This window comes from Myiozetetes cayanensis, unplaced genomic scaffold (assembly GCF_022539395.1).
Source record: "Myiozetetes cayanensis isolate MyiCay16 unplaced genomic scaffold, myiCay2020 scf13, whole genome shotgun sequence".
In the NCBI taxonomy this organism is placed as follows: domain Eukaryota; kingdom Metazoa; phylum Chordata; class Aves; order Passeriformes; family Tyrannidae; genus Myiozetetes; species Myiozetetes cayanensis.
The window spans coordinates 2794560-2819010 of record NW_026086937.1 but is presented as its reverse complement, the minus strand read 5'-3'; the positions used below and the strand labels follow the sequence as shown (position 1 = coordinate 2819010).

The following is a 24451-nucleotide window of genomic DNA, read 5'->3' as shown; positions in this document are numbered from 1 at the left end:
AAGACTTTCCACATACAAACAAGACAAAAGATTTAAACAAACTTTGTCCCCCAGCCATGTTCTGGGGTAAATCTGGAATTGGCCATTGTATTTTACTTCCTGGCTTTCAAAAACCAAAGGACTGTCTTCAAAGTGAAGCTGCAGGGAGCCATCAGGGTGTTTTTGGAAAAAGTCACGTATTTTTAAACACTGAGTGGGACTGTCTTCTATTGATACGCTGTCAACAATGCAGGTTGTGAGGCTGGTTACATGAAAACGTGTTTACTGCTTCCCCCTATTGATGCTGTACCATCATTTCAGCATAAAGCTCGGCTCAGATTTTTAGCTCTACCATTATATTTTAACGATTCCGTGTTGATTATCCTTTTTAAATTATGTTTTTTCCTTCTGCCTTTGATGAAATGCTTGTCCAGAGAAGGGTGAGGGAGCTGGGGAAGCATCTGTGGCACAAATCTGATGAGGAGCGGCTGAGAGAGCTGGGGGGGGTTCAGTCTCTAGAGAAAAGGAGGCTCAGGGGAGACCTTATCGCTCTCCACGGTTACCTGAAAGGAGCTTGTATGCGGGTGGGGGTCGGTCTCTTCTCCCAGGTAACAAGTGACAGGACAACGAGATGGCCTCAATCGTGCCAGGGGAAGTTTACATTGGATATTAAGAAAAATTTCTTCACGGAAAGTGCCGTGAGGCTTTGGAACAGATGGCCCAGAGAACTGGTGGAATCGCCATCCCTGGAAGCGTTCAAAAGGTGTGTGGATGTGCCAGTTGGGGACACGGTGATTCAAAGAAATCCTCGACCTATATGTCAAGCACACTTTTATTACGACCGGGGAGTTGCAGGGGCTTTTGCCCTCCCCGTGCATTCCACCGAATAAAGAAACACAACAGCTTTTCATACATTTGAAGGAGTGAGTTTCAAAATTATCTATCACAGACACTCTTTACAAAGTCTGCCTTATCTAAATAGACATTTAGTTACCTAACTCCTATTCTTACTACTATAGAGTAGTTACATAAAGTTTTATCCCTTCCAACAGTGACAGAAGACCCCTCTTCTGTCTCCCTTGCAATGCTCCATGCTGGAAGTCTTTCCTACTTTCCCTGGCAGTCCCTTTTGTTTATGTAAGTTAGCTTTATCTTAAATGCCCACAGTTTGGGCAGCAACCTTCTTTCGAGCAGTTACAATTTTGCGAAGTTACATTTTTTTAACATACGTAAATTTTATTAGCATAACTAATTTTTTATTGTATTTTATCTTGCCTTTATTTCAGCGGCTTAGCGGTGAACACGCCGGTGCGAGCTCGCGGTCGGACTCCACGATCACGGGGCCTCTTCCAGCCTTAACGATTCCGAACCCTATTTTCAACCTTGTGCTTCAGCCCCGGGGTTTACCTTTATAAAAGTTACGTTGATTTATTATTATTATCATTATTTGTTGTTATTATTTGTTTGCTCTCCGGCCCGCGGAGGGGGTGGTGCGGAGGGCCGGCGGGGCGGGCCGGGCCGTTGCCATGGCAGCCGGGAGGACGCGCGGGCCGGGCCGGGCCGGGCCGGGCTGGCCATGGGGCTGCGGCGGCTCCTCCTGCGCTACTTCCCGCCGGGTGCGGACCCTCCGGGGCTGGCCCCGCGCCTGGGGAGCCCGCTGGGTGTCGTGCGTGAGGCCGGGGAGGGGAGGGGGGGTGCGGGTTCCTCGCCGGGGCCGGGGCTGGGGCACGGGCGGGTCGCGCCCCGCGGCCGGAGGGAGTCGAGGTGTGGGCTGGGAGCAGCGCATCGCGGCTGGAATTGATGATTTACTGCAAAATAACGGCGCTCTTGTGATGACAATAGCTGGCACAAAACACTGTTGTTTAAAGGCCTGGTTAGCCAAAAAAAAAAGAAAAAAAAGAAAAAAAAAAAAAGTAGCCGCTCTCTACGACTCCCTGAAAGGAGGTGGTGGGCAAGGGGGATCGGTCTCTGCTCCCAGACAGGTAGTGACAGGATGGCACAGCCTTAAGCCGTGCTAGAGGAGGTTTAGGTTGGACATCAGGAGGAATTTCCTCATAGAAAGGGTGATTAGACCTTGGAATGGTGCAGTCACCGTCCCTGGGTGTGTTTCAGGAAAGACCGGACATGATCTGGTTGATCCTGGCACTGCTGTTCATTCACAGGCTCGTAGTTTGTTCGTGGTGGTGTCAGACCATGGGTTGGACTCAGTGACCTCAGAGGTCTTTTCTAGCCTAGTTGATTCTGTGATTCTTAGGTTTTTTTAGTTTACGAATTTTCTGAGCAGAACCACGCTTTGGAAAGTGGTGTTGCCACTGTTATCATCATTTGTCCTCAGCTTGGGCAGGAGCCTCAATGAAATTTCAGAAGGGAAACAGGATGGATATGGCCAGCTCAGGAAGTCTACTAGAATAAGAGCTTTCTTTCAAATGAAATACTTTTCTTATGAACTTCCTAAAATGCGGAGTGACACAGAAATTCATCTAAATTGTCCTTTCCCACAGAAAAACAAAGGAGGAGTAGAGCCCTATAATCAACTGTTTCAAAACAGGAAGCCACGTGGTTAAACATTTTAATACTTGAGCTCAGTGAAAGTTGCAGGGGTGCCAGAGCAACCCTAGAAATGGAAAGTGTGTTATAATTTTTTTATTCATTACTGCACACAGGCCTTTGCAAATGCTGGAATAAATATAACAGGTTTTGTAAAACATGTTTTCCAGGCTTCTTGGAACACCAAACTCCAGCAAATATCTTCGGTTCAGCTTCTTTAAAAATACACCCGATGAAATGATGCAAAAAGTTGTTGGAAAAAGGAGATGGTTCATTTCCAGAATAGAAAATGGCTCATAAATAATATCGTTTAGGATCTTTTATCATATAAGCACATCAGAGTTGTTCATCACTCTGCTTACTCTCAGCTAGAACAGCCAACCTCCCTCCAGTTCCAAAACTGCAAATACATCTCCTGAAGTCAGTGGAGTAGTAAAAGTGGAAGCACTGCTGTCTATAACACGTTATGAAATTCCAGAAGTCTAATTATGACCCATTTATCATTTTTGTTTAAAGGAATTATTTTGGAATATGTCGAAGGCGGTGAGTCAAAGACCAGACCTATAGATCTTCTGGATCTTAAACCTGAGTAAGTATGATGTTATTTCAGATAACAGTGCCCTACTGTTTTACAGCATGCTCATATACAACTCTCTTTGACTTATGTTTTAAACATAATTGAGGTCAGCTATTACACAGAGCCTGACCTGCTGTGCTCATCCAGCTCTGGTGGGAAGAGCTTCAGAAAGATGACAGAAAATGGCACCATTAAATAAAGATGCCAAAATCCGTGGAGTTTATTGGGCAGAAAGGCATGAGGTAGCATGATTGTCTTAATGCCAGCAGTGACATGGAAGAGTCCTTGCATGTAAGCCAAAGTCAGTAGACAATGTAGGCTGCACATGCAAGATGAAAAATCCAAATTTAAAAATTGCCAATTTTTTGTCTACCTGGAGCTCTCCAGAGTAGTAGTGTAGATAAAACCTAAGGAGGCACTTTGTTAAAGAAATAAATTGCCTGGTGAACAGGAGTATAAACACTGAGAGTGTACTCTTTATGGAGATCTTAGAGGACTGATACAGAAAATCCCCTTTAGATTGCAATAGTTTACATAAAATCAGAATTGCTTGGCTTTCTTCCTAGGACTTGTTTCAAGAGCATGTTGGTGCTTTGACTGCTGGGTATTGTCAGCTCTGTAGTTTCTCGTTCTGCTGGTGGCCAGGAATCAGGAGTTTATCTGATGATAGGAAGAGATGATCCAATTCCACAGACTGCCTGTGAGCCACTTCCTGGGAGCTCCATGGATATCATAGACTATAACTCATGGTAGTTATCATAACTAAGAGTTAGAGAAACAGGCATAAATTTGAAAAACCATAGACAGAGATATAACATATATATATATTTCTATATATAATTTATCTTGTTACTACTTCATGGGCAATTAATTTGGAATTTATGAAATGCCACTTTAATTTAGCTATTTATTCCAAAAGTAACAGATTGGGACACACATCTCCCATGTCTGACCCTCTATGGAAATCCTTTGGAAAAGCAGATTTCTTGCCAAGCTACAGTTTTGAGACAGTTAAATTTTTCTGTACAACTTTAGTAAAAGAGGGAAGGAAGCATAAAAACCAAGAAAGATTTAAGGCATTACAGAATGATATTTTTTTTCTCATAATTAGCACAGATGTCACTGCCTTAGTAGAAGAAATTCGAAAAGGAGAACCCCTCATCACAGCTGCCTATGTGGAACACGTCATACTTTTAGTACAAAGATTGCAGCAGAAGCTGGGGGAGAAAGAGAATCACAAATTCTCTCTTTTTAAGGTCAGAGACATGTTTAAAACAACTTGGAGCATTTGGGGGGATTTAAGTTGTGGTGCTGTGAGTATCTTTTTACTGCTGCATATTATGCTGGAGAGCAAAATTTGGACTTTATGGCTGATTTCTTGAATGTTTTCAATCCTCTCTGCACTGCTCAGAGCAACTGAGTCTGGCCTGGTTTTATCTGCTAGGAATTCCCCCAAAAGGCTGTTCCTAAACTTTACACAGGCTTTAATGCACAAGAGTGTGTTTTGAATGGAGAGAAATAAATCTTTTATTTGTCAAATAAGAATTTATGGACCAGCAACACCCCTGGTTTGTTTAAACAAAACCTGTAAATAGACCCCAAGCAAAATAGCTGCTGGGAGAGGACCAAAGTATTTTCATACCCTTTTCTACTTGTTTTTCATTTTGTGAAAATTATGGGGTTTGTGCTGTTATTTTGTGAAAGTTATGGGGGTTTTATGCAGTTGTCACTACTAATCCTGGCTTTCATTACTTTCTGTCATTACTATTTTGTTTGAATATTGATAGTTTGATCTTCAGCTTACAGACAGCACTTCAAAAATTTCAAACAAGTAAGCTTTTTAAGAACAATGCTTAAAGAGACCATTCAGAGCTCCAAATCCAGGATCCAATCTGTCCCATAACAGTACACAATTTCTTCCTAATATCTAACCTAAATTGCACGTTGCAATCTGAAATAATTAAATGTTGTGTCTTTATTGTGTCAGCAGATGGCAATGTGCAGCTGTTAGAAATTGCTGGTCAGTGCTATGTTGTTTATTGTTACTTTAACTGAGAGAGAAAAGGCAGAAGTTTTGTCCAGCTAAAAAACTCTTACAGGTTCCTAGATATAACTTGGGTTCTTTTGACCACTGGTACACACCTGGTTGAATTCTGCAAAGATAAGTGTATTTAACCTTGAAAACAGTGCTGTGTAATAGGGCATCTTAAATTTAAGAAGTTTCTGTTCTCTTTTAAGGGGTGATCTCAACTGAGATAATGTCTTGCTTTTCAAAAGCTTTTAAAATTGTTTATTCATCACAGAGACTGATAAATCCTCAAATGCTTGTTCACCTTTGAGTGTAAGTGAAACATGAGTATCGGGTGCTTCTGAGGTGGGGTGGGAGTGAGAGTTTTTTTCTTTTCTCCCCCAGAAATCTTCCATGTGTTTGCACTGTTTGGAAATGAATGGTTTTTTCCCTGTTGCACTGGAGCATAATCTGAACCAAGTGTCTGAACTCATCTTTCTGTTATTTCCAGTAATTGTGGTGGTGGTGGTGGTGTGTTAGGTACCCCGCAGAGAAACCAGCTTCTCTAACAATTCTCAGGTTTTAAACTATGACAGAGCATGGGATGCTTTGGAGATTTGCAGATTTTTATCTTAGGTCCTGCTGTAGCAGATTTTGCAGAACTGATGTATAATTTTTTAATATTGTTGTTACTGCACCATTTGCACAAGCAATTCTCCCTGGCTCAGAGTTATGTGAATGAAGAAACTGCAGCACTGGGCATTGGAAGAACAGAATTAGTCCCATGATATGAAGTTAAATATAAACCCCTCTTCTTTTCCTCCCTTTTTTTCATAACTTTTGAATATCTTTGCTCAGAGTTGCCTGCATGGAGTCCTAAAGATGTCACGGATCAAATTTCCACAAATTTCCGTAATTATCCATTCTCATGTGCAGATATTTGTATACTGTGGCTGTTTTTAAAAATCAAAATATTTTTGTCATTTCCACATCTTAGTTGATCACTCCCACTGCTGTAGCTGAAAGTACAACTTATGTTATTTTCTCAAGAGAAGAGAAATTATTGTTTCTGTAACATAAAATACATTTTCTGTTTCTCTCTCTCTCTCAGTCCTTCACTTGACCATTTTTATTTCCGTTTTGATCAGTCCCTTCTCTTCTGAGCAGAAGATCAATGAGCCTCTTTCATTTTCCTTTTGGAGACAGGCAGCTTGGAAAACTTGAGATAAGGACTATAAGTTGAAGCTCTGGTAATATGTCAGTGATTAAATGGCATTGCTCATAAATCAATTCTTCTTCATTCTTACCCTACAGAAGAGATCTCGTGAGCCACTGAGGTGTTTGTAACATCCCTTTACTTCCCTGGCAGCAAGTGCTGTGATTTCCCCGTTTATGATTTTATGATACTTTAGACTTGAGCAGAGGGCAGGGAATTGTTCAAATGCAAACTTTGTTGTACTGTTTGCTGTTTACTGTACTCTGTAGCCAGTTTATTCAAACACCAACCAGATTGTACGGTTTTTTGATCCTTTTTATAGTATCATGACCTGCTGACTTCCACTGGCAGTGTCTGAAACTATTTTCACCTACGTTTAATAAACTTTAGTATGTATTATTGTGGCCATAGAATCATTTCCATGAAACATATATACACTGTTTAAAGGACCTTAGAAATAACTTAGACAACAGTGACCTCCATAACCTACACAGCACAGGTAGACATTAAACTTGAAATGCTCTCTTCACATTTTGTCTTGCCAAGTGTCTTTGTTATGGTTTCTCATGTCTTGTCATAATCTCATAGGACATAGATGCAGTTTATGTATGTTCCTCCTGGTTTTTATAGAAAAATCATATGCTAGCTAGAAGTAGCTCCTATCCTAAAAGACTCAAATGCTCAATTCAGTTGGATTTCTTGATTCACTTTATAAGACAATATTAGTCTTAATATTAGGATTTCTTTCACCAGTGATCCCAGCAGGCATGGTCACCTCACTCATTTGTTTTACCTGTTCATCTCTGGTCTAGGGTTACTTTGCTGGTCTCAGAGAAGATGAATTAAAATCAAGCATGGGCAGTTAATTCAAGTAAAATGTAACTTTGAAATAATTTTAAATAAATAGTGTATAATATTTTAATTGATAACCTGATAACACAAAGGGAATTTTTTATTCAGGGATTAATGTATAACATCTGTAACTGGTAGTCTTACAGCAGAAGGAGAAAAAAATTGCTGAATATTTTGAGCAATTTTTAAATTTTGTTGGCATCAAATGTTTTTTTGCCCTCTCTGCCCCACTTCTGTTTCAGGTGCTTAGAACGCATCTCTTGCCACTGACTAATGTAGCGTTCAACAAATCTGGTTCCCGGTGAGTTGTTTTCAAAGTCAAAATACACAATCACTAATTGCAGTTTTGTATTTGTAAATTAAATGGGAAGGGAACTTCAGTGCTCTCCTCTTGCTGCAAAAAAGAATTCAGCTGTGCTGCTCATAAGCAGCTTCAGGCACAGCTGGGGATTATAGTTCAGGCCTCTGTGGGAGGAATAATGGGAGATGCAAAAAAATGGCATGAGAGATTCAATTTGTGCAGCAAGGTGATTGTTTGTTGATAATTAGCACGTTATAGTCAGAAACACCTTTATGGCAATAAACTATGTATTGCTAGAAGCTAAATGAGTCTTTGACATAAACTCAGTTGGGACTTTCACTGTAGTGACAGTGTAACTTTCATGTTCATTGATTTCCCTGTGGACATACGTCTTACCATTTTTTACTTCATGTCTCGAAAGCAGCAGCTTGCTTTCTAGTTGAAATACATCCAAGATTAGAAGAAAGGTGTTGTTAGGAATAATATGTTTTTAAAAGAAGAAAAGAACCTCTATGGTTATTAATCTGTATTTCTGAAAGAAAGAGATTTAGGATCTGAGACGGTGCTAACTGAAATCTGTGAAAATAACTCATCTGGCTGTGCATCAGGACCAGTAAGATATTTACTGTATTCAGAATTTAATTTCTCTTTGCTTTAGCTTCATCACTGGGAGCTATGACAGAACCTGCAAACTCTGGGATACAGCATCAGGAGAAGAGCTTCGTACGCTGGAGGGACACAAAAACGTCGTCTATGCAATAGCTTTCAATAATCCTTATGGGTAAATACATTTCCTCTGAGATACCTCATAATTGCTAACCACGTTGTTTTGCTAATACTCTAACGTAAAACAGACTATTTCAAATTGAAAGAGTTCAACTTCTGAATTTGTAAAGTTCAGCTATAGCTAATCACTGCAGGAAGACACCAGTTTATTTGTACATTCAAACATGTTTTCTGCTATAATTTTTTAAAATAAAATTTAGATGTTCTAACCACAAATATGATTACGTATTCAGTCTTGAAATATATATATATAAGTCAGTTTATTATATTGAAGCACAGATTCATTTCAGTAATACCTACATGATTGTGTTCTGAAGGTTGATCATTCTTTCTGCCTCCACATAATTGTGTGTGATGTGAGATATAAGTATTCATGACAATCTGTGTTGCTTCAGGAGAAGGAACATTTCTGTCACAACAGAAGTGGATTTCTCCATTTGACATTACACATTCATTATTATTTAGGGCATAACTTAGAAGTCCCCAGCTGTTGAGTAATATTTGTAAAATCCACAGGGGGCCGCTGTGTGAATGTCAAATATGAATCTGTGCACTAATAACTTTGCCCTAGGCTGGGATTGCCACCTGTTAGGTGAAGGGAATTACATGTTAGCTACTGAAGTTTCATTGTCATTTGCTTCCTGGGGAAGCTATCATGTGTGAGAAAATAATTTTGTTTCTCTGCAAGAAAGATAAATTAATTCCTATTTCTCTAATAAATCCTGTTACTTCTTTTGCTGTCAGGTGTCCTGTTTATCAGTTAAGCAATACACAGTTAACGTCAGGAAATAAATGTTAAAGACTTGTTCTTACACTGTTTGAAGCTTCATCTCCTTCTTTGATATGAAAAGGAAAACCTGCTTTGTCAATGTCTTATATTCTGATGTTATTCTTCACTTTAAAAAAAAAACCCATTAATGAAAATCTTTTATATACCTTGGAGAAACTAATGACAAAAATCTGTGCAAAAATCAATAATTAGATGGTAAAAGTGGGAGAAACAAGATAGACACAAGAGAATCTGATCAGAACCTTGAACTACTTTTACATTAAAGAGTCGTTTTAAAAAGAGGGTTTTTTTCCTACTAATCTTTAGGTTTTGATGCAGTGTCCCTGGCTACATTTTCTGGATACTTCAGTTCAGTCCTGCTCCAACTGCAGGTGGTCATACCACTTCCACTGATTTCAGTGGGAGTGGAGTTTGACCTCTGAAATCTGGGTAAACTGCTTACACAGGGAGTCTATAATGGTTGATAACAGAGCTGTTATCTGATGAAATCACATAAGTTTATAATGCACCTGCAAGTGCAGCAGGTAACATCATCCCTAAAGTAGGGTAGTTATGAACACTTCTGTGCTCACAGATAAGCACAGTGGCTCTCTTAGAAACTCTAATTCTGCTGCAGAATCTTGTGGTGTGGCAGGGCGTGCAAGCTTCAGTGGCTGGGTATTGTTTCTGTGAGTTCTGCTCTTTGGAGTCAGAGGTTTTTTCTACCTGGAAATGATGGGATTTTTTTTCCATTTAGTGACAAGATTGCCACTGGATCTTTTGATAAGACCTGCAGACTGTGGAGCACGGAAACAGGAAAATGTTATCATACTTTCAGAGGGCATAGTGCAGAAATAGTGAGTAGTGCTGGATATTTCTTATTCCTTTATGTTTCCTCAAACTATGGTTGGTGATTGTGGGTTCCAGCTCCCCATGAGCTCCTGCTGGAAAGCACAGCTATTCTGCTCCATCCATTCACACAGTCAGATATTAACATTTCTGCCTTGCAAGAGAAGATAGTCTGATAGTTCTGAAGAGAGAGAATGAACCATCATATATCTAGAAACATATAAATATTTTTACTTTTACTTTGTTCCAATTTCCCCTCGATTGCTAAATGTTAAAACATTGAAAAATACCATAGCATTTGGATTTTTCAGTGTATTGTACATATTTATTGCTCGATTACATATCACACTTTTTTCTAGCTATCTTGCATTGCCTCTCACATTTGCAGAACTAAATACAGAAGAACATCATTGCTTGTCTTGTCTTTCACACATAGATCTGAACTTCCTGTACAGAACCAAGTGGAGTCACAAAGAATGAATTTCTGAAATTTAAACTGTGTTAATTGGGAATATGTGGGATGCTGAAATGTCAGAGATCTATGAAATTTAAACAGTTTAAGCTTAATAATTCTTGGTTTCCTTTCCAATGCACTAGGACCCCTATCAGCAACAGCAATAGCTGTACAATCACTATTCAATAAAATATTGCTGGACATTGTTTCTGGGAAAAGAAAAAGGAATTTAATGTAGGTTGTGAGGCCTTAACTAGTACAAGAAAATGGTTTTTTACCATGGTGGAAGGTGAGGTTTGTTTCAGTGTGCTTTTGATCCTCTGGATACTGTGAAACAGTTATCCTTCACCATGGAGAAGATGTTTGCCTTTTGAGAAAGGCTGCAGTGATTTTGCTTCCCCAAATCAGTTAGGTAAATGTTTAAAGGCATCTCAATTTTTTCTGACTCCTGTAGGGGTTAGATTAGACCCAGAGTGTTATGAGTTGTGTCAGCAAGTAATTAGTAGAAGATAACAGCCAGCAGAAAATGATGTGTTTCTCTGAATGAGGCCTGTTTCTGAAAGGCTATTATTGCAGCTGATACATTGCTGGCAAGGGCATGTCCACAGTTATTCAGTATTCAAAAAACAGAGCTACTGTTTTCCTTTTTTTCGTGGCACCTCCCATTCTTTATTTGCAGAACAATCATATTGAGTAATTACAGAGAACGGGAGGATGACTGCATGATTTTTTAATGTGAAAAATGAGTTAAGCAAATTGTTGAGCTTTTGTTCTTGCTTATTCAGAAATAAATATGATGTTGTGGGGACGCCATTGGCAAATGACATAGATAACAACACCTGAGAGGGTAAGAGTGTGAGTGTACAGAGTGTGTCTGTGGTTCACAAAACTGTTTGGAGAGTCTTTGCCCCAACTAACCAACTTAAAGAGGGAGCCTACCAAATAAATGATAGTGTTAGGGAGGACTGTCAGCAGGATTGAACTGTGACTGGAGAACTTCAAGGAGAATTTTGAAATAAAGAAGTTGAATTTTGAAATAAAAAAGAAAGAAGTAGAAGAAGATAAAAACCTCTTTGGAGTTAGAGGAGGAGGTTTAAAAATTTGCAAGTGTTTATTAAGATTGCATAAGCTTATCTTTTGCATCATAGATACTGAAGACATAGTTCTCTGCCAGTTAATTTTGAGCTGTTGGAAAAACTCTGCAATTTTTCTGTATGCCATGAACTATTAATCTTGATCCTTTTTTTTTTTTTCAAAATACATATAAACAGACTCTCACTTTTTCTATCCAATGTTTCTTTCTACAGGTATGTTTATCGTTTAATCTTCAGAGCACAGTGGTGGCAACTGGAAGCATGGATACCACTGCCAAATTATGGGACATAGAGAAAGGAGAAGAAGTAGCCACTTTAAGAGTATGTTTGCCTTATGTTTTTAAAGGTGTTCCTTACTTTCTTGGTTTTCCAGCTGAGGTGAATAACAGTATAACTATTACAACAGTTTCAAAACTTGCATAGTTTCTTTTACCACACGGTCCCACAGTGACTGCAGTTACAAAACAGAGTAAGAAAGCTTGAAAGGAACGAGAAAGCTGTGGTATTTTATAAAAAGCCCTATTTATCAAAAGACAGGTTTTCTCATTTCAGTGATGTTCCTGCTATAGATTAGAATGCCCTCATTAAAACATGCTGCTATACGGTAAATTGTGATCACTTCTGTATGGATCTTCCTGGGAACATCAGCAGAGGACAGGCATCCAGTTACCTCTAGATTGGCATCTCTGCTTGGCTTGCTGGGATTCCACGGGTTTAGATTGGCCTCTGGTGTTTCAATGCATTTATCTTGTGTAAATCCTAAATAATATGCAGTGAGTAAGCTTCCTGCTGAAGGGGTGTGTGTGCCTGCTTTTTTGCAGCTGTTGGGATATTGACTGTTCCAAGCTGGGTAGGTCTTCCTGTCAAAATTGTGATATACTGGACAAGACAGTAAATAAAACATCAATGGGTTATAGAAGGGTTATGCTGCTGAAAAAATCCTACATATTAAACTATGTTAATGGAGAGGTCATAATCTGTATTCTCATACTCCTTTTTAAAAATCCTCCCAGGGGCACTCAGCAGAAATTATTGCACTCTCTTTCAACACCACTGGAGATAAGATCATCACTGGCTCCTTTGACCATACCGTAGCACTATGGGATGTTGGCACTGGCAGGTACTAAAGCACTAATAAACATAATTTAGCTACCCTTATATAGCTTACACAACGAATAAAAACATTTCAGTCACTTAAACTAATTTAGTTGTTTTCCTAGTCATTAATTTATCCATTATTTAAAGCGTGTTTCTATTAATGACAGAGTGATATTAGTATTGTGATAATAACCCAATTTGCTAATCCTATAATACATATATATCTCAATCTTTTTTAGGCTTCCTTGCCTTATCAGCCATTAATTCTCAGGAAGCAATAGCAGCTAATTGTAACCTCTCTGTTCTGATAAAGCTGAAGAATTTAATGGAACTTGTACTGCCAGTCTTGTGCAGCAAGAAATTTAGGATTAATGAGGATTAGAAATCGTATTTCAGTTTGGCCGTCATTTGCCTGTTATTTGGGAACATGCTCACATTAAGCACCTGATTAAGTCCTATTTGATCTTCAGTGGATTTTATAAAAGGTTTAGATTACACGGAGTTTTTTAAAGATGTACTGTTTACAGTTCATTGAAGTAGGATAATGGGAGAGTAATGTGGAAAAACTTGCTGTATATGTAGAAGAATACAAGGAATTCATCTCTGATACTGGCAAGTCTTGCATTTCATTGGAAATACATTCAGTAAAGTAGTTTTGAAAGAGAAGGGAGGACTCTTCCATTTTATTCCTTACTGCCTCTCTTTATCAAAGGCAGAAAATGGAACTGATGTAGTGGAAGAATCCTAAATGAACTGTACCACTCCATTTAATTGCTTTAATGGATAAAATGGTGAAGACGTGCACCTTAACTGTAACATTTTATAGACTTACTAATAATTTCTATATATTTATCAAAATAGACACTATAAATGTAAATTACCTTTTTTTTTTTCCTGTAGGAAGGTACATACTTTGATAGGTCACCGAGGAGAGATCAGCAGTGCCCAGTTCAACTGGGACTGTTCCCTCATTGTCACCGGATCAATGGACAAGACATGCATGGTGAGTATGTTGAGTATCTACTGAATACAGCTCCTTGGCATATAAAAAATATATATATTTTAAATAAAATAGCATTATTTTAGACTAGTACATGTAATTAATTAAAAAATTACAACTGAATGTAAAACCTATATGCTTATGCATTTCAGTGGAGTCCAGTTAAGTCTTGTTTAATCAATAGACTGAAATAAAAAAATATATAGGACTTTATTAAACTAAAAAAAGTGTCACTAAAGTGACTCTTTATTGATTTATATCCAGTTTTCTTGTTAATACATGCCAGATATCAGAATGGGCCTCTATATGCTGCTTTATCAAACAACTGGGTATCTATCGAGTAAATTAGTCAAAGTAAGCAAAACAATCCCCCCTGTTTATCTGTGCAGCTGTGGAATGCTGCGACTGGGACACATCTGGCGACTCTGGCAGGTCACAGGGATGAGGTGCTGGATGTCTGCTTTGATTTCACCGGCCAGCGCATTGCGACGGCCTCTGCCGACGGTGAGTGCGCTGAGCGGGCTGCTGCGAGAATCCTGGGGCAGGGGTTTGGCTGTCAGTGTAGCTTGGTGGAAGAGGAGTATTTGATTCAGAACTACAGGTCAAGCAATGTTTGTTGTATTACAGAAAGTTTGGCATTAACCTTAAGCAGTTTTCTCCAGTGAAAATGTTCTTATTTTCATACTTTAATCAACTCGGTGTGTCTGTCCGCTTTAACTTCAAGCTTGGAGGGAAATATTTCACTTGTGGCTGGAAATAAGTTTTAAATGTGCAGGTAAATAGCTTTTGAGGGAGTTGATTTTTATGGCTCAAATTTAGGCTTAAATGAAAATAGTTGGAATTTTACTGGTGGATTTACTACCACGCTTTCCAAATGCACAGGAAGAGAATGCACAATACAGAGGCAGTGAAAGAAGAAATTTTGGGTTGTTATTGGTATGCAAAAGTTTTACATGCTCATTATTTTTTAGGAATTGCAATAAAGAGGTTTTTTTCTATTTACCTGCTCAGTTATTTCTATTACAATGCATAATGACAATACCATATTATTTTTACATATATAAGGGCTTAGATTTGCATCTCTGAAAAAATTATACCAGACTGAGTGGGGGGCATTATTTTGGATATGTTTTGCTGTAGTTGCTATACTTAGGCGAAAGACAATGTAAGAAGTGTCCTGAAATTTAATCAATAGCTTATTAAGTATAATGAATGGCTTATTCAATAACAAGAGTATCTGAAATATAATGAAAGCTTTCTAGATACAGTGTACATGCTTTCTGAAACTGCAGACTTCAGTAGTCTGTGTTCTATGTGGACATTTGTATTTGCATTTTAGAAGTTTTCCAGGAGAATCCATTTCTGGTCAGGAAAGAAAGTCAGGCTATTCCAAACAGATTACAGATCCTTTTTAATAGACTTTACCCTTGGAGGAAGCTCTGTGAAGATTGCCTTCTATTTCTTTTGAAATGAAACCTGAGGATGAGTTCCTTCTGACCTCATTGAAATGTTCTTATTGAAATGCATGCTTAAGCATAACAGTCACATCTGGCTCCCCATTTACTGCAACAGGATCAGCAAGAGTCTATGATGCACAAACAAAAAAGTGCATTGCAAAGCTAGAAGGTCATGGAGGTGAAATTTCCAAGGTAAGTTGTCTGTGGCTTGCACCTTTTTTTTTTTATTTGACTATGTTTGACACCCAGTCCATGACACAGAAATACTGTTAAAGCATGTGGGGATATAATAATTAATGTTCAAAATTGAGAGGTCTGGCTAAGAAGTTATCTTTACTGAAAGAACATTCCTTTTGGCTAAAAGCTATCAGTCAATGGCTTTCTCTGCACATCTGATTTATGGAACAGCAAAAAATATTTATGTGGATAAAGACATGGAGAGTCTTATTTTCAAAAGTGCTTAAAGGACTGTTTCAAAAATCACTTGGTCATGAGGGGTGTGCTCGTGTGCTTTGCTGGAAGTCTTATCTGGCTCAACTTTGAACACCAAAGTTCTGTTCCAAATACATTTAGTTGCTTCCAACACTGTACATATTTTTCAAACTTTGTTCTTTATTACTTGCAACTTTTCATTATTCTTTCAAATGGATAGTTCTCACTAGCTTCAAAGCTAGAAAGCTAAGTCTGTGCTGCTTTTTTTTGGATATATTTTGAAACTGAATTATTTGTGTTTTGAAACTAGGGTGGTTCTTAGTGAACAGAACTCACATTCTTTTATTTGATTGTTTTGTCTCTTATAATCACTCTGCTGAGAGAATATTCAGTTTAGAAAGGCTGGTATTTCCTCATTTACCATAGTCACTGCAGCATTTCACACTCAGTGTAGATCCACTGGGTACAGTCGGGACACCTGCTGACATGTGAATGAGTTAAAGCCAGCTTCCATCATCGTCCTCAGAGCCAGCAGGATTTCCTTGCTGGAAGTGAGAATGTGCTCATCTGGGAGCGTGTTGAAAAGTCCATGTATTTCTGCAGATATTCTGTGTAGCTGTGACCACTTGGGAAGGTTATACTTGGAAGTTGGATTTCTGGGGAACAGACATTTTGCCTTCCGTGATCAAGCAATTTTGCAATATATAATGAGCTGGTATTGTCTGGGTAGTGCTAGAAAAATATACCTGATTATCTGGAAGTGCATGCAATTTTGGCAATGAAAGTTTAACAAATATGAAGACAAACTATAAAATGAATTGCCTTCAGTGCAAATTCTGATACTATAGAGACGTGTGTTATTTAATGTAGAACTCTATAAAATATGTATACATTTTACATTGGAATAATGATAATATTTCAATAAAGTTGCTACAGTTGTGGATCAGTTGTGATTTTGGGGCTTGGTATTCTGAAGTTTTGATCCTATAGCATGGTCATTGTTTATAGACCTTTGTAAATCCACAAAGTTTTCAACCAGAGAAGTTTGCCAGTGGGATTCTAGTGGAATACTATATGTAATTTTAGTTGAAAAACTGAATTCAAGAATGTCTGCTTGTATTTTCATCTTTTAATAACTACATACACTTCTTTCTCTGGGCACATCCACTTGCTAAGTAACAAAACTCATTTCTGTATTTTTTAAAGGTATGTTTCAACCCTAAAGGAAATCTTATACTGACAGCCAGTTCTGATAAAACAGCTCGACTCTGGGACGCTTCTACTGGACACTGCCTTCAGATATTAGAAGGTCATACTGATGAAATATTCTCCTGTGCTTTCAACTATAAAGGGGATACAATTATTACAGGTAACTAATATATTCCAATATATATATATTAAATTTTTTTTAGAGACATTTGAAATCTTGTTATGTGAAAAAAACATAGCCTGAAAACTGAACTCTGGTCAGATTTCCTGCATTCCAGAAAAAAAAAGTCCGAGGAGCAGGAAAAGACATGAATAGTCAGGTTGCTTCAGTCATTTGATTGAACAACCAAAATATGAGATGCAGGCTGATCTCAGCTGAAAATATTGCTCTAGACCTTGCTGCCCTGTTGCCAGTTATGGACAGGAAAATATTTATGTGGTTCCTCAGCATTCTGGGTATGCTGTTGATTTAGGTGATAACAAAAATATACAGACTGTGTGATACAGATAAATGATTCCTTCCCAATGTGTGTCTGTTACAGGGAGCAAGGATAACTCCTGTTGCATATGGCACTGACTGAAGAGAAGGAAGGATGCAGTTTGGTACCTGACTACTTTATGAGTTTCAGAGACAATAAACTCAGTCTTTGAAGTTCTGTTTTCTTTTACTCTCTTTGTTCACTTTCTGCCGAAGTAGAACAGTTACCGAGATTTGATAGGTTTGACTTAGAAGTCTGTTAGATATGCAATCATGAAATCACAGAAGCTGGAAGGGACCACTGGAGATCTTCTAGAACAACACCCCTGCTCTACTCAGCACCCTGCCAACCAAGCAGGCTGCCTGGGACTGACATGGTGTTGAAATCTCCAAGGATGGAGGCTCTACAGTTTCTCTAGACAGCAATGGAATAGTTTCTTGCATTTCAGTTTGTGCTATGTTAACTCTTCCCTGAGCACCAGAAGAGTGTGGTCTGTTATCTCAGTCACCTGAGAGAAATCATGATTAGTATGAATGCAGTAGGATGGCTCCATTTCTTCATGTGTAATTTTAACTTGTAACCTTTCTAACAAAAAAGAAATACAGCATTGTAATACTCTCAGGTGTGAAAGGAGTGTTGGTGTACGCTTGCTTGGAGTACTCTTGTATTATTATTTTTTTGGTGTGTAATAAAATACTGAGTTAAAATGCCAGTTTTGCTACTTGCAATACAATGTCCCATTAATATTTCTGGAGAAAACCAGCAACCATTTGGGAACCTCATTGCCATCAACTTATTGCAGGTGTCCTGTAGTTAAAATCCCCACTCATACTTGCCCACAGCTTTCCATTCATTCCACTCCTTTCTGCTCAGCCCTCATTCTCCCATTTTGACCTGAGATAAAAGAAAACTTTTATCAGCAGTCACTCCAGCTTTGAATTGTGGCCCAGACATGAAGTTCAGCATGAAGAAACTCTCCCTACCAAAGATTTGAAGCCAAGGATTATCACATAAACTGAAAAGCGGACGAGAAACTCCTGCAGGTTGTTTAGCAGCCCACAATGAGCTCTTCCCCAGGCTTACCTCGTGCCAGCAATTGGCAAAGGGCTTCACCTGTGCAGAGCTCATCACACATCGTGACAGAGCACCTGGAACTGCAGGTGCTCTTTGTAGGGGAGTGGTGAAGGAGCAAAACCGAGTGGTCTCTTCCAGCAGACTTGGAAGAGGAGGCAGAGAGTGTAAGAGTCTGCAAACTCTGTGTTTTGGCTCCGAGAAGAAAGGAAGTGCACAGCAGAGAGTGGACTTGGAGGTACTTTGTTTATATTCTATGTCTCTGTGTGGTTATAGACTTGACTTCAAAGTGTTGTTAAATTTAATAGGACGTTTCTAGTGCTGATGTGTTGTGACTGCCTGAGTTCTTGCCAATGTCTTTGTGTGTAAATGAAGGAACAGAAGTGCCTGTCATCACTTGGCAGATATCCTGGTTATTTCAAGTGCTGCTGTGTTGTGGGAGAACCAAGCAGTGTGCTGCAGATAATTTAAAATTAAACCTTTCCCAGTAGGAAAAGTGGCTGATATAGATGTTACTGTAATGCCTGTGGTGTTTCCTGTTGTCTTGGAGAAAACCTTGGGATATCAAAAGTGTATCTCAGTAATTTGGAATTGAAAGGGGCAGGAAGGGCAGTGCCATTCTGTGTTGCTTTGAAATTGCCCAGTGTCCCCAGATCAGTTTGTACCTGTGATATGGGGGGTTTCCAGCTGACAAAAATGGAGAAAAATCAGTGTAATGTATACAAATACTACTACATAGTTAAAACCTGAAATTTGATGTGCTATGTAACTCTTGCAAAGTGAAAAAAATTCTTTGGGCTGTGATTAGGAAGCATGGGTGTTTTTTCTTGATCCTTCAGGTTGGTTTACTTTCTGTTGTATTTTCCTTTATGATTTTTTTCTTATGCTAGTGAATCAAATATCTGTAGTAGCTCTTGGTTTTGAACTCTTTTCCTGTTTTTATAAGAAATTGGAGTTGAGGTTTCATACACTAAGGATTGAACTGGGAGGGCATCTGGGCTCCGTTTCTGATTCTCCTTAGATTCCTGAGTGTGTAGAACTGCTTTTCAGGTTAAAATATCCAGGTTTCCTGCTCAAATGTGTAATATTTTCACATCTGGTGTGATTCACAACACTGCTGAAAGGAGTGCTGGCTTGGTGCCTTGTAAGAGCTTCACTAGTACTCTGAGTACCATCATATGAGTGCTTTGGTGTCAGGTTCTCTGCACCTTGGTTTACCCATATGTAGATTTAATAATATTAGGAGTGCATTGCATAAATGCATCTTCCTGGAATGTGTATCTGCCAGCAGCTTGATCCCTTTCTCCAATTCCACTTTAGTTCCTGCAACCAAAATAGTGGATGTGTACACTCTAACTCTGTTACCTGGTGCTTTTTTAACCTTGCAAAAACATTTGGCTGCTATATACCTTGTATTCTTCGAGCTGCTGCTTTAATCACTGTGTGGTTGGAGTGAGACGTGGCTTTCAACATTATCCTGAAATGCTGACAAACCTGGTTCACTGTGACCTCATTGAAAGGGATTACCTTAGGAGGCCTCTGAAGGGTGCTTTAGGAAGTCTTGTCACTGGAAATTGTATTTTCTGTATTGTTCCTGTCCTTTAGACCTTTCTGTGTATACCTCTCTGGATATACAATTTTTGTTTTTCTGGGAAAGAGGTTTGTGTCAGGTAACTGCCCTAGGGCAGAACATTCACTTTCCAAGGATGAGGATTTTGTGTGAGCACACACCATGTGTACTTGGACTTGTGACGTGTTTTCTTTGTATCTCAGGGTTCTCTTTCTGAATAGCTGAGGATAATAATAGTCACACCCACTCATGTTCTGAAAGTGGCACTTTGTGAGAATTTCCTTTTTTGTCTCCTTCTGTGGGATCACTTGCATTTCCTGGGTAGTCAGTGAAAGGATCTGAGACATATCTTGCTTGCTTCTATTTTCCAGTTTGCTGCACTTTACTGCCTAATTCTCAGCTGAAGCTGGGAGGAGGGTGCAGTATCCATCAGCCAGACCTGACTTCATTGCAAATTCTTTTAATTAGTCTGGCTGTCTATTTTGATAATTAGTTTGATAACTGTCTGTCCTGCTAAATGCTGCACAGCTGCAAGTTGCCTTCTGAGGGCCTGTTCCTTGCAATGACTGGGTTCAGAGTTTGAACAACTGAAAGAGAGGCATTATGGGTTTACTCACACTTGGCAAAGGCTTAGGAATGGCTCTGCCTTGAATTAAAAATTCTTAAATTGGCTAGTATGCATGTGTTTTCCTTCTCAGCTGGAACTTGTTTTATTCTAAGTAGGTCATGTAGGTTCTTTATTTCAGTGGAGTGGTGCTCTTTTCCCCCCTGGCATTTTAAAGTTTAGACTTCAGGATTCTCAGTGACATTCCCATACTTGTCTGACACAACAGCTCTGCCTGAAACAGGGTGAGAGAAACAGTAAAACTGGCCTCCTCAGAAAAGGTACCTGCTGAATTTAACAGGTTACTGTATTTATCACAGATCAGGAGAAAAGAGTTCATTTACTTGAAGACACCTTGAAAACCTTCCGAGGTATGACAATACTGAGGTATTCTACTAATGTCAACATTAAAAGAACCCTAAACAAAACAAAACTGACGTTTTTAAATACTTAGTTCAAACACAGTAGAATTACCTTTTGAAAAATAAGCAGATCTACCAGCCAAATTCTTCTCTCAATTATGTGGGTGGTAAAGTCAAACCTGGGGTGGAAGCCACCCTTGGGAAGGGCAGCCCTGCAGCTGTATCTGCTACTCCCACGGCCAGGGCATCTCCTGAGACGTTTCTTTCAAGTACTTCTCCAGCTCCCACTTGATCCTGTGTACAAGTCTGACATCCTCTCATCTGATAACCTGTCGTCTCTTTTGGTTTGCCTTGAATCTGGCTCATATAAATTTCATTTTTCATGTCTTTAGTTTTTATTGGGATAGCGAACAACCACCCCCTCGTGATCCCAACCATCTCCTCCCTGCTCATGAATACAGAGAGGTTTTTAGCTAAGATTGTGTGTAGTATGCTGTTCTCATTTATGTGTAGTTAACTTTTAAAAAAGTAGTTCACTTTTAAAAAAAGGATGAAGAAATGAATGGTGGACAAGTTCAGATCTGATTAACTCAGCTAAGTGGTGGTTTCCTTTTCTGTTCAGCAGTAGAAATACCCTTGCATCTCACCAATAGGGCAGGAAATACCTCTGCAAACTTACACAAGTAGAGGAAACTCCTGGGCTTCTGTCTCCCCACCCTGCCCACTTTTGCAGGTACTGAAAGCAGCCAGAGTGAGCACTGATAGAGATTTTTACATTGGGAGTTATTCTGGACTTAATTCTCAGCAGTTAACGTGTCATTTCTCTTTATTTTACCGTGATACTAAGAATGCAATGATTAGCCTTTTATCTCTTGTATTAACTGTGGAACCTGGGTAATGATGTAGCTTTGGTACTGAGGTAAGACCTGGCCCTTACTCTAATTTGTTTTGGTCAGGGCCATGGGTCACATCATTCCTTCAGAAGCAGAGCTTTGAGAAGCTCCAGTCAGCAGAAGCAAACATTATTTAAAAGGTAAAAAAAAAAAAAATCCATCCATGAACCCAACTGAAAAGCCCATTCATGAACTTTCTAGGAAGGCAAAGAGGACGCACATTATAACATAAATTTATTTCTGAATAAATTGCAACATTAAGAACTACTGTACAGAGAAACTGCATCACACTGTTACAACTGTCATGATATTTGTGCTTTGTAGGATAAGTAAACATTTATTCTATCACAGCAAAAAATTTTACTGACAACTAACTGTATTTGGTTTAAAAATAAATACATTTTCCCATTTACTGACTCAAACAAAGCACTTTATAATTCTCGGTGCTTTTTATTCGCTCTCAGCCTCAGAAGTGCTGAGCATTCAGAGTTGCCACTCACGTTTAGTGGGAGTTATGGATGTTCAGCAATTCCTGGGAGCTGGTCCAGTGACTGCACAGTTGTGTTCAGTGTTTGCAATAAGCTGACCTTTACAGACAGTAAAGCAACCTCCACTGTTCTGTTTATGCTGCAGAGTAGATGGAGAATCACTCATGTTGTTTAATGCTCCACATCAGATTTTGGTTCACCAACAATTTGTATTTTGTAACAAAGAAGTGATGCAAGTCATGCAAGTTTTGGAATGGTTTTAAAGATAAAATCGAGAATATGGCTCTTTTTCATAAATTATTTAAAACTACTTCAAACTTTTCAAAAATATTTAGTGCAAAAGGATAGGTTTTCTTTCTCAGGAAATATTACAGAAGCATATACTGTTATACGGAAAATAAAACTTCTCTTAAATATATTTTTTGGGGAAAAGCAGGCAGGTATTCTATTATGCTGTTTGGGTAGGAGGGATGAAAGATGAGTATTTTCAAAGAAACAAACTGCAGAAGAGCTGTGGTGTCATAAGTTATTTTTACCTTTAAATTCAAAACCAACCTCTTTGGCAGAGTCGAGAGAATGTATCAAGTGCATGGTACCAACAGATCATCTCAACAAGACAATACCATAGTACATCTTATCAAACAGTTATATAAATGTCATAGTAACGTGAACTATCACATGTAGTCCAAACACTTATATCCAAAATGAACACGCATGTCTGCTGAAATTTTTACAAACATTCTGCTTTCTTGTAAGTTACAAAAAAAAAAAAAATTTAACATTAAGATTTCTAGGGTGAGATGGTTACTCTCCTCAGATGTGCATTTCTTCACCTCATCAACAACGTATTTGATTACACTAAAATCAAAACAGTATTTTTTTTTCACTGCTTTTAGCTGATATGTAGAATGTTACACAGTGCTTTAAACAGAAGCACTGTAGGTAACAGCTGTACTGTCGTTATTGCCCTTTACCAGGCAGGGACACTGAGGCACAGAGGTGAAATGAGTCGCCCACGGTCACGCAGCAGATCTGTGGCAGGACAGGGCTTGTACCCCCGCTGCCCTGGCATAACTGCACTGCTTCCAGGGAAAAGGGATGAGATTTTTTTAAGGATAGCAACTGAGAGACTCGACTTTGTTTCTTTGGGAAGATTACAGGAATCAGGAATAGCTATGGAAGAGAAACAATCACGTGGAAAAAAACCCAACAAACAAACTAAAATGTGTTTTCAGCAGCTTTTTACTGTGTTATCTAACTGCAAAGGTGTTAGGTGTTCAAAAGCGTTTGTCCCCTAGCAGACTATGGGGATTTAAAAAAAACCCCAAACCAACATAAATATCAGTTATCTAGAGACAAGGGTGTTTCCAGGCATCCTGAAACACACTCTGGTTCTGATAGTTAAACTGTACAAATATCAGTGTTGTTTCAAAACTGAACATTAGTGTACATTTTTAGCTGATTGATTTAATCGATTTGATGAAAATTGAACGTATTAGGTAATTAAGCCTTTACTGTGTAGTCCATTAATCCAGAAGGCTAAAAATCCATCCCCTCCTAGTACAGTACATCCCATAGCACAATGCCAGGAGTCCCTCACGACACAGAAAGACGCAACAACAGCTTGGCTTCACTTTGCTCCTTGGTCAGTCGTGGAACAGTGCTGTGTTTGTAGAGTTGGTGTGTCTTTGCACGTTTGACTCGGTGATGTTCAGAAATCAGAGCGTTACACAAACCACTGCTTGTTTAAACTGGAATAAAACAGAAATGCTGGACGGGCGAACTTTCTTAACCCAGCTCTAGGAGCCAGTCGAACAGGCTCGGTGTCACCTCCCTGCCCTCCTCGCTGAGCTTGCAGTACTGCACCACGGCGTGGAAAATATCCCCCACCTTCCACGACTTGCGCTGAACCAGCTGCACAACATCCAAAAACTAAACGAAAAAACAACCAAGATGAAACACACTTAGGGTTTGGTTAACGTTTTCTGGGGTTTTGTTTAATGTGTACACACAACCTGCCGTTAGTCCTTTGTAAGGGCACTGCTCTGGGGAGAGAGTGGACACCATTCACTTCACGGCAACATAAAGGTTCTTTCTGTTTATAAAACTGCATTTGTGAAGTTCCATAACTCCCCAAGGACTGATTGGATCTCATGACATTTTCTAAATTAGCTGCTTCCATCAGTTATTTCCTATTTACTGCAAGGAAAGTAAGAACAGGGAAAGTGAGTTTGATAAAGGATCACTGTTTTCCTCGTTATCAACAACTCACTGTCAAAATAATGGAAGGGTGATTATCCATCTTAAAGGAAAAAAAATCTTTCTTCATTACCATTAGCTATATTTTAATTTATAT

The 24451-nt window shown here is 38.9% G+C and overlaps 2 protein-coding genes across 5 annotated transcripts in view; one reads left to right on the top strand and one right to left on the bottom strand.

Moving 5' to 3' along the window:
• The first annotated feature begins 1522 nt into the window (after window positions 1-1522).
• On the top strand, window positions 1523-17800 carry DAW1 (dynein assembly factor with WD repeats 1). Its single transcript, XM_050308142.1, has 13 exons — window positions 1523-1595; window positions 3043-3115; window positions 4215-4359; window positions 7422-7480; window positions 8139-8261; window positions 9793-9892; window positions 11646-11753; window positions 12446-12552; window positions 13431-13533; window positions 13920-14034; window positions 15103-15179; window positions 16626-16788; window positions 17171-17800. The coding sequence occupies exons 1-13, from the start codon at window positions 1556-1558 to the stop codon at window positions 17203-17205; spliced, it is 1248 nt and encodes a 415-aa protein (XP_050164099.1). The 5' UTR covers window positions 1523-1555; the 3' UTR covers window positions 17206-17800.
• A 4024-nt stretch (window positions 17801-21824) lies between these two features.
• SPHKAP (SPHK1 interactor, AKAP domain containing) overlaps window positions 21825-24451 on the bottom strand; it is a 63195-nt gene continuing 60568 nt past the window's right edge. For all 4 annotated transcript variants that reach the window (XM_050307901.1, XM_050307898.1, XM_050307899.1 and 1 more), the window contains one exon: window positions 21825-24027. In XM_050307901.1, coding sequence (XP_050163858.1) covers window positions 23884-24027 — 144 coding nt within the window. In that variant the 3' untranslated portion in view covers window positions 21825-23883. The remainder of the gene's footprint in view (window positions 24028-24451) is intronic.

What these genes read in the sequence shown, in the direction of transcription:
- DAW1 (XM_050308142.1), top strand. Translation starts at nt 1,556, where the DNA reads ATGGGGCTGCGGCGGCTCCTCCTGCGCTACTTCCCGCCGG. An exon ending in CTTCTGGATCTTAAACCTGA is followed by an intron (nt 3,116 to 4,214) that starts GTAAGTATGATG and finishes TCTCATAATTAG; the next exon opens with CACAGATGTCACTGCCTTAG. An exon ending in ACAAATTCTCTCTTTTTAAG is followed by an intron (nt 4,360 to 7,421) that starts GTCAGAGACATG and finishes CTTCTGTTTCAG; the next exon opens with GTGCTTAGAACGCATCTCTT.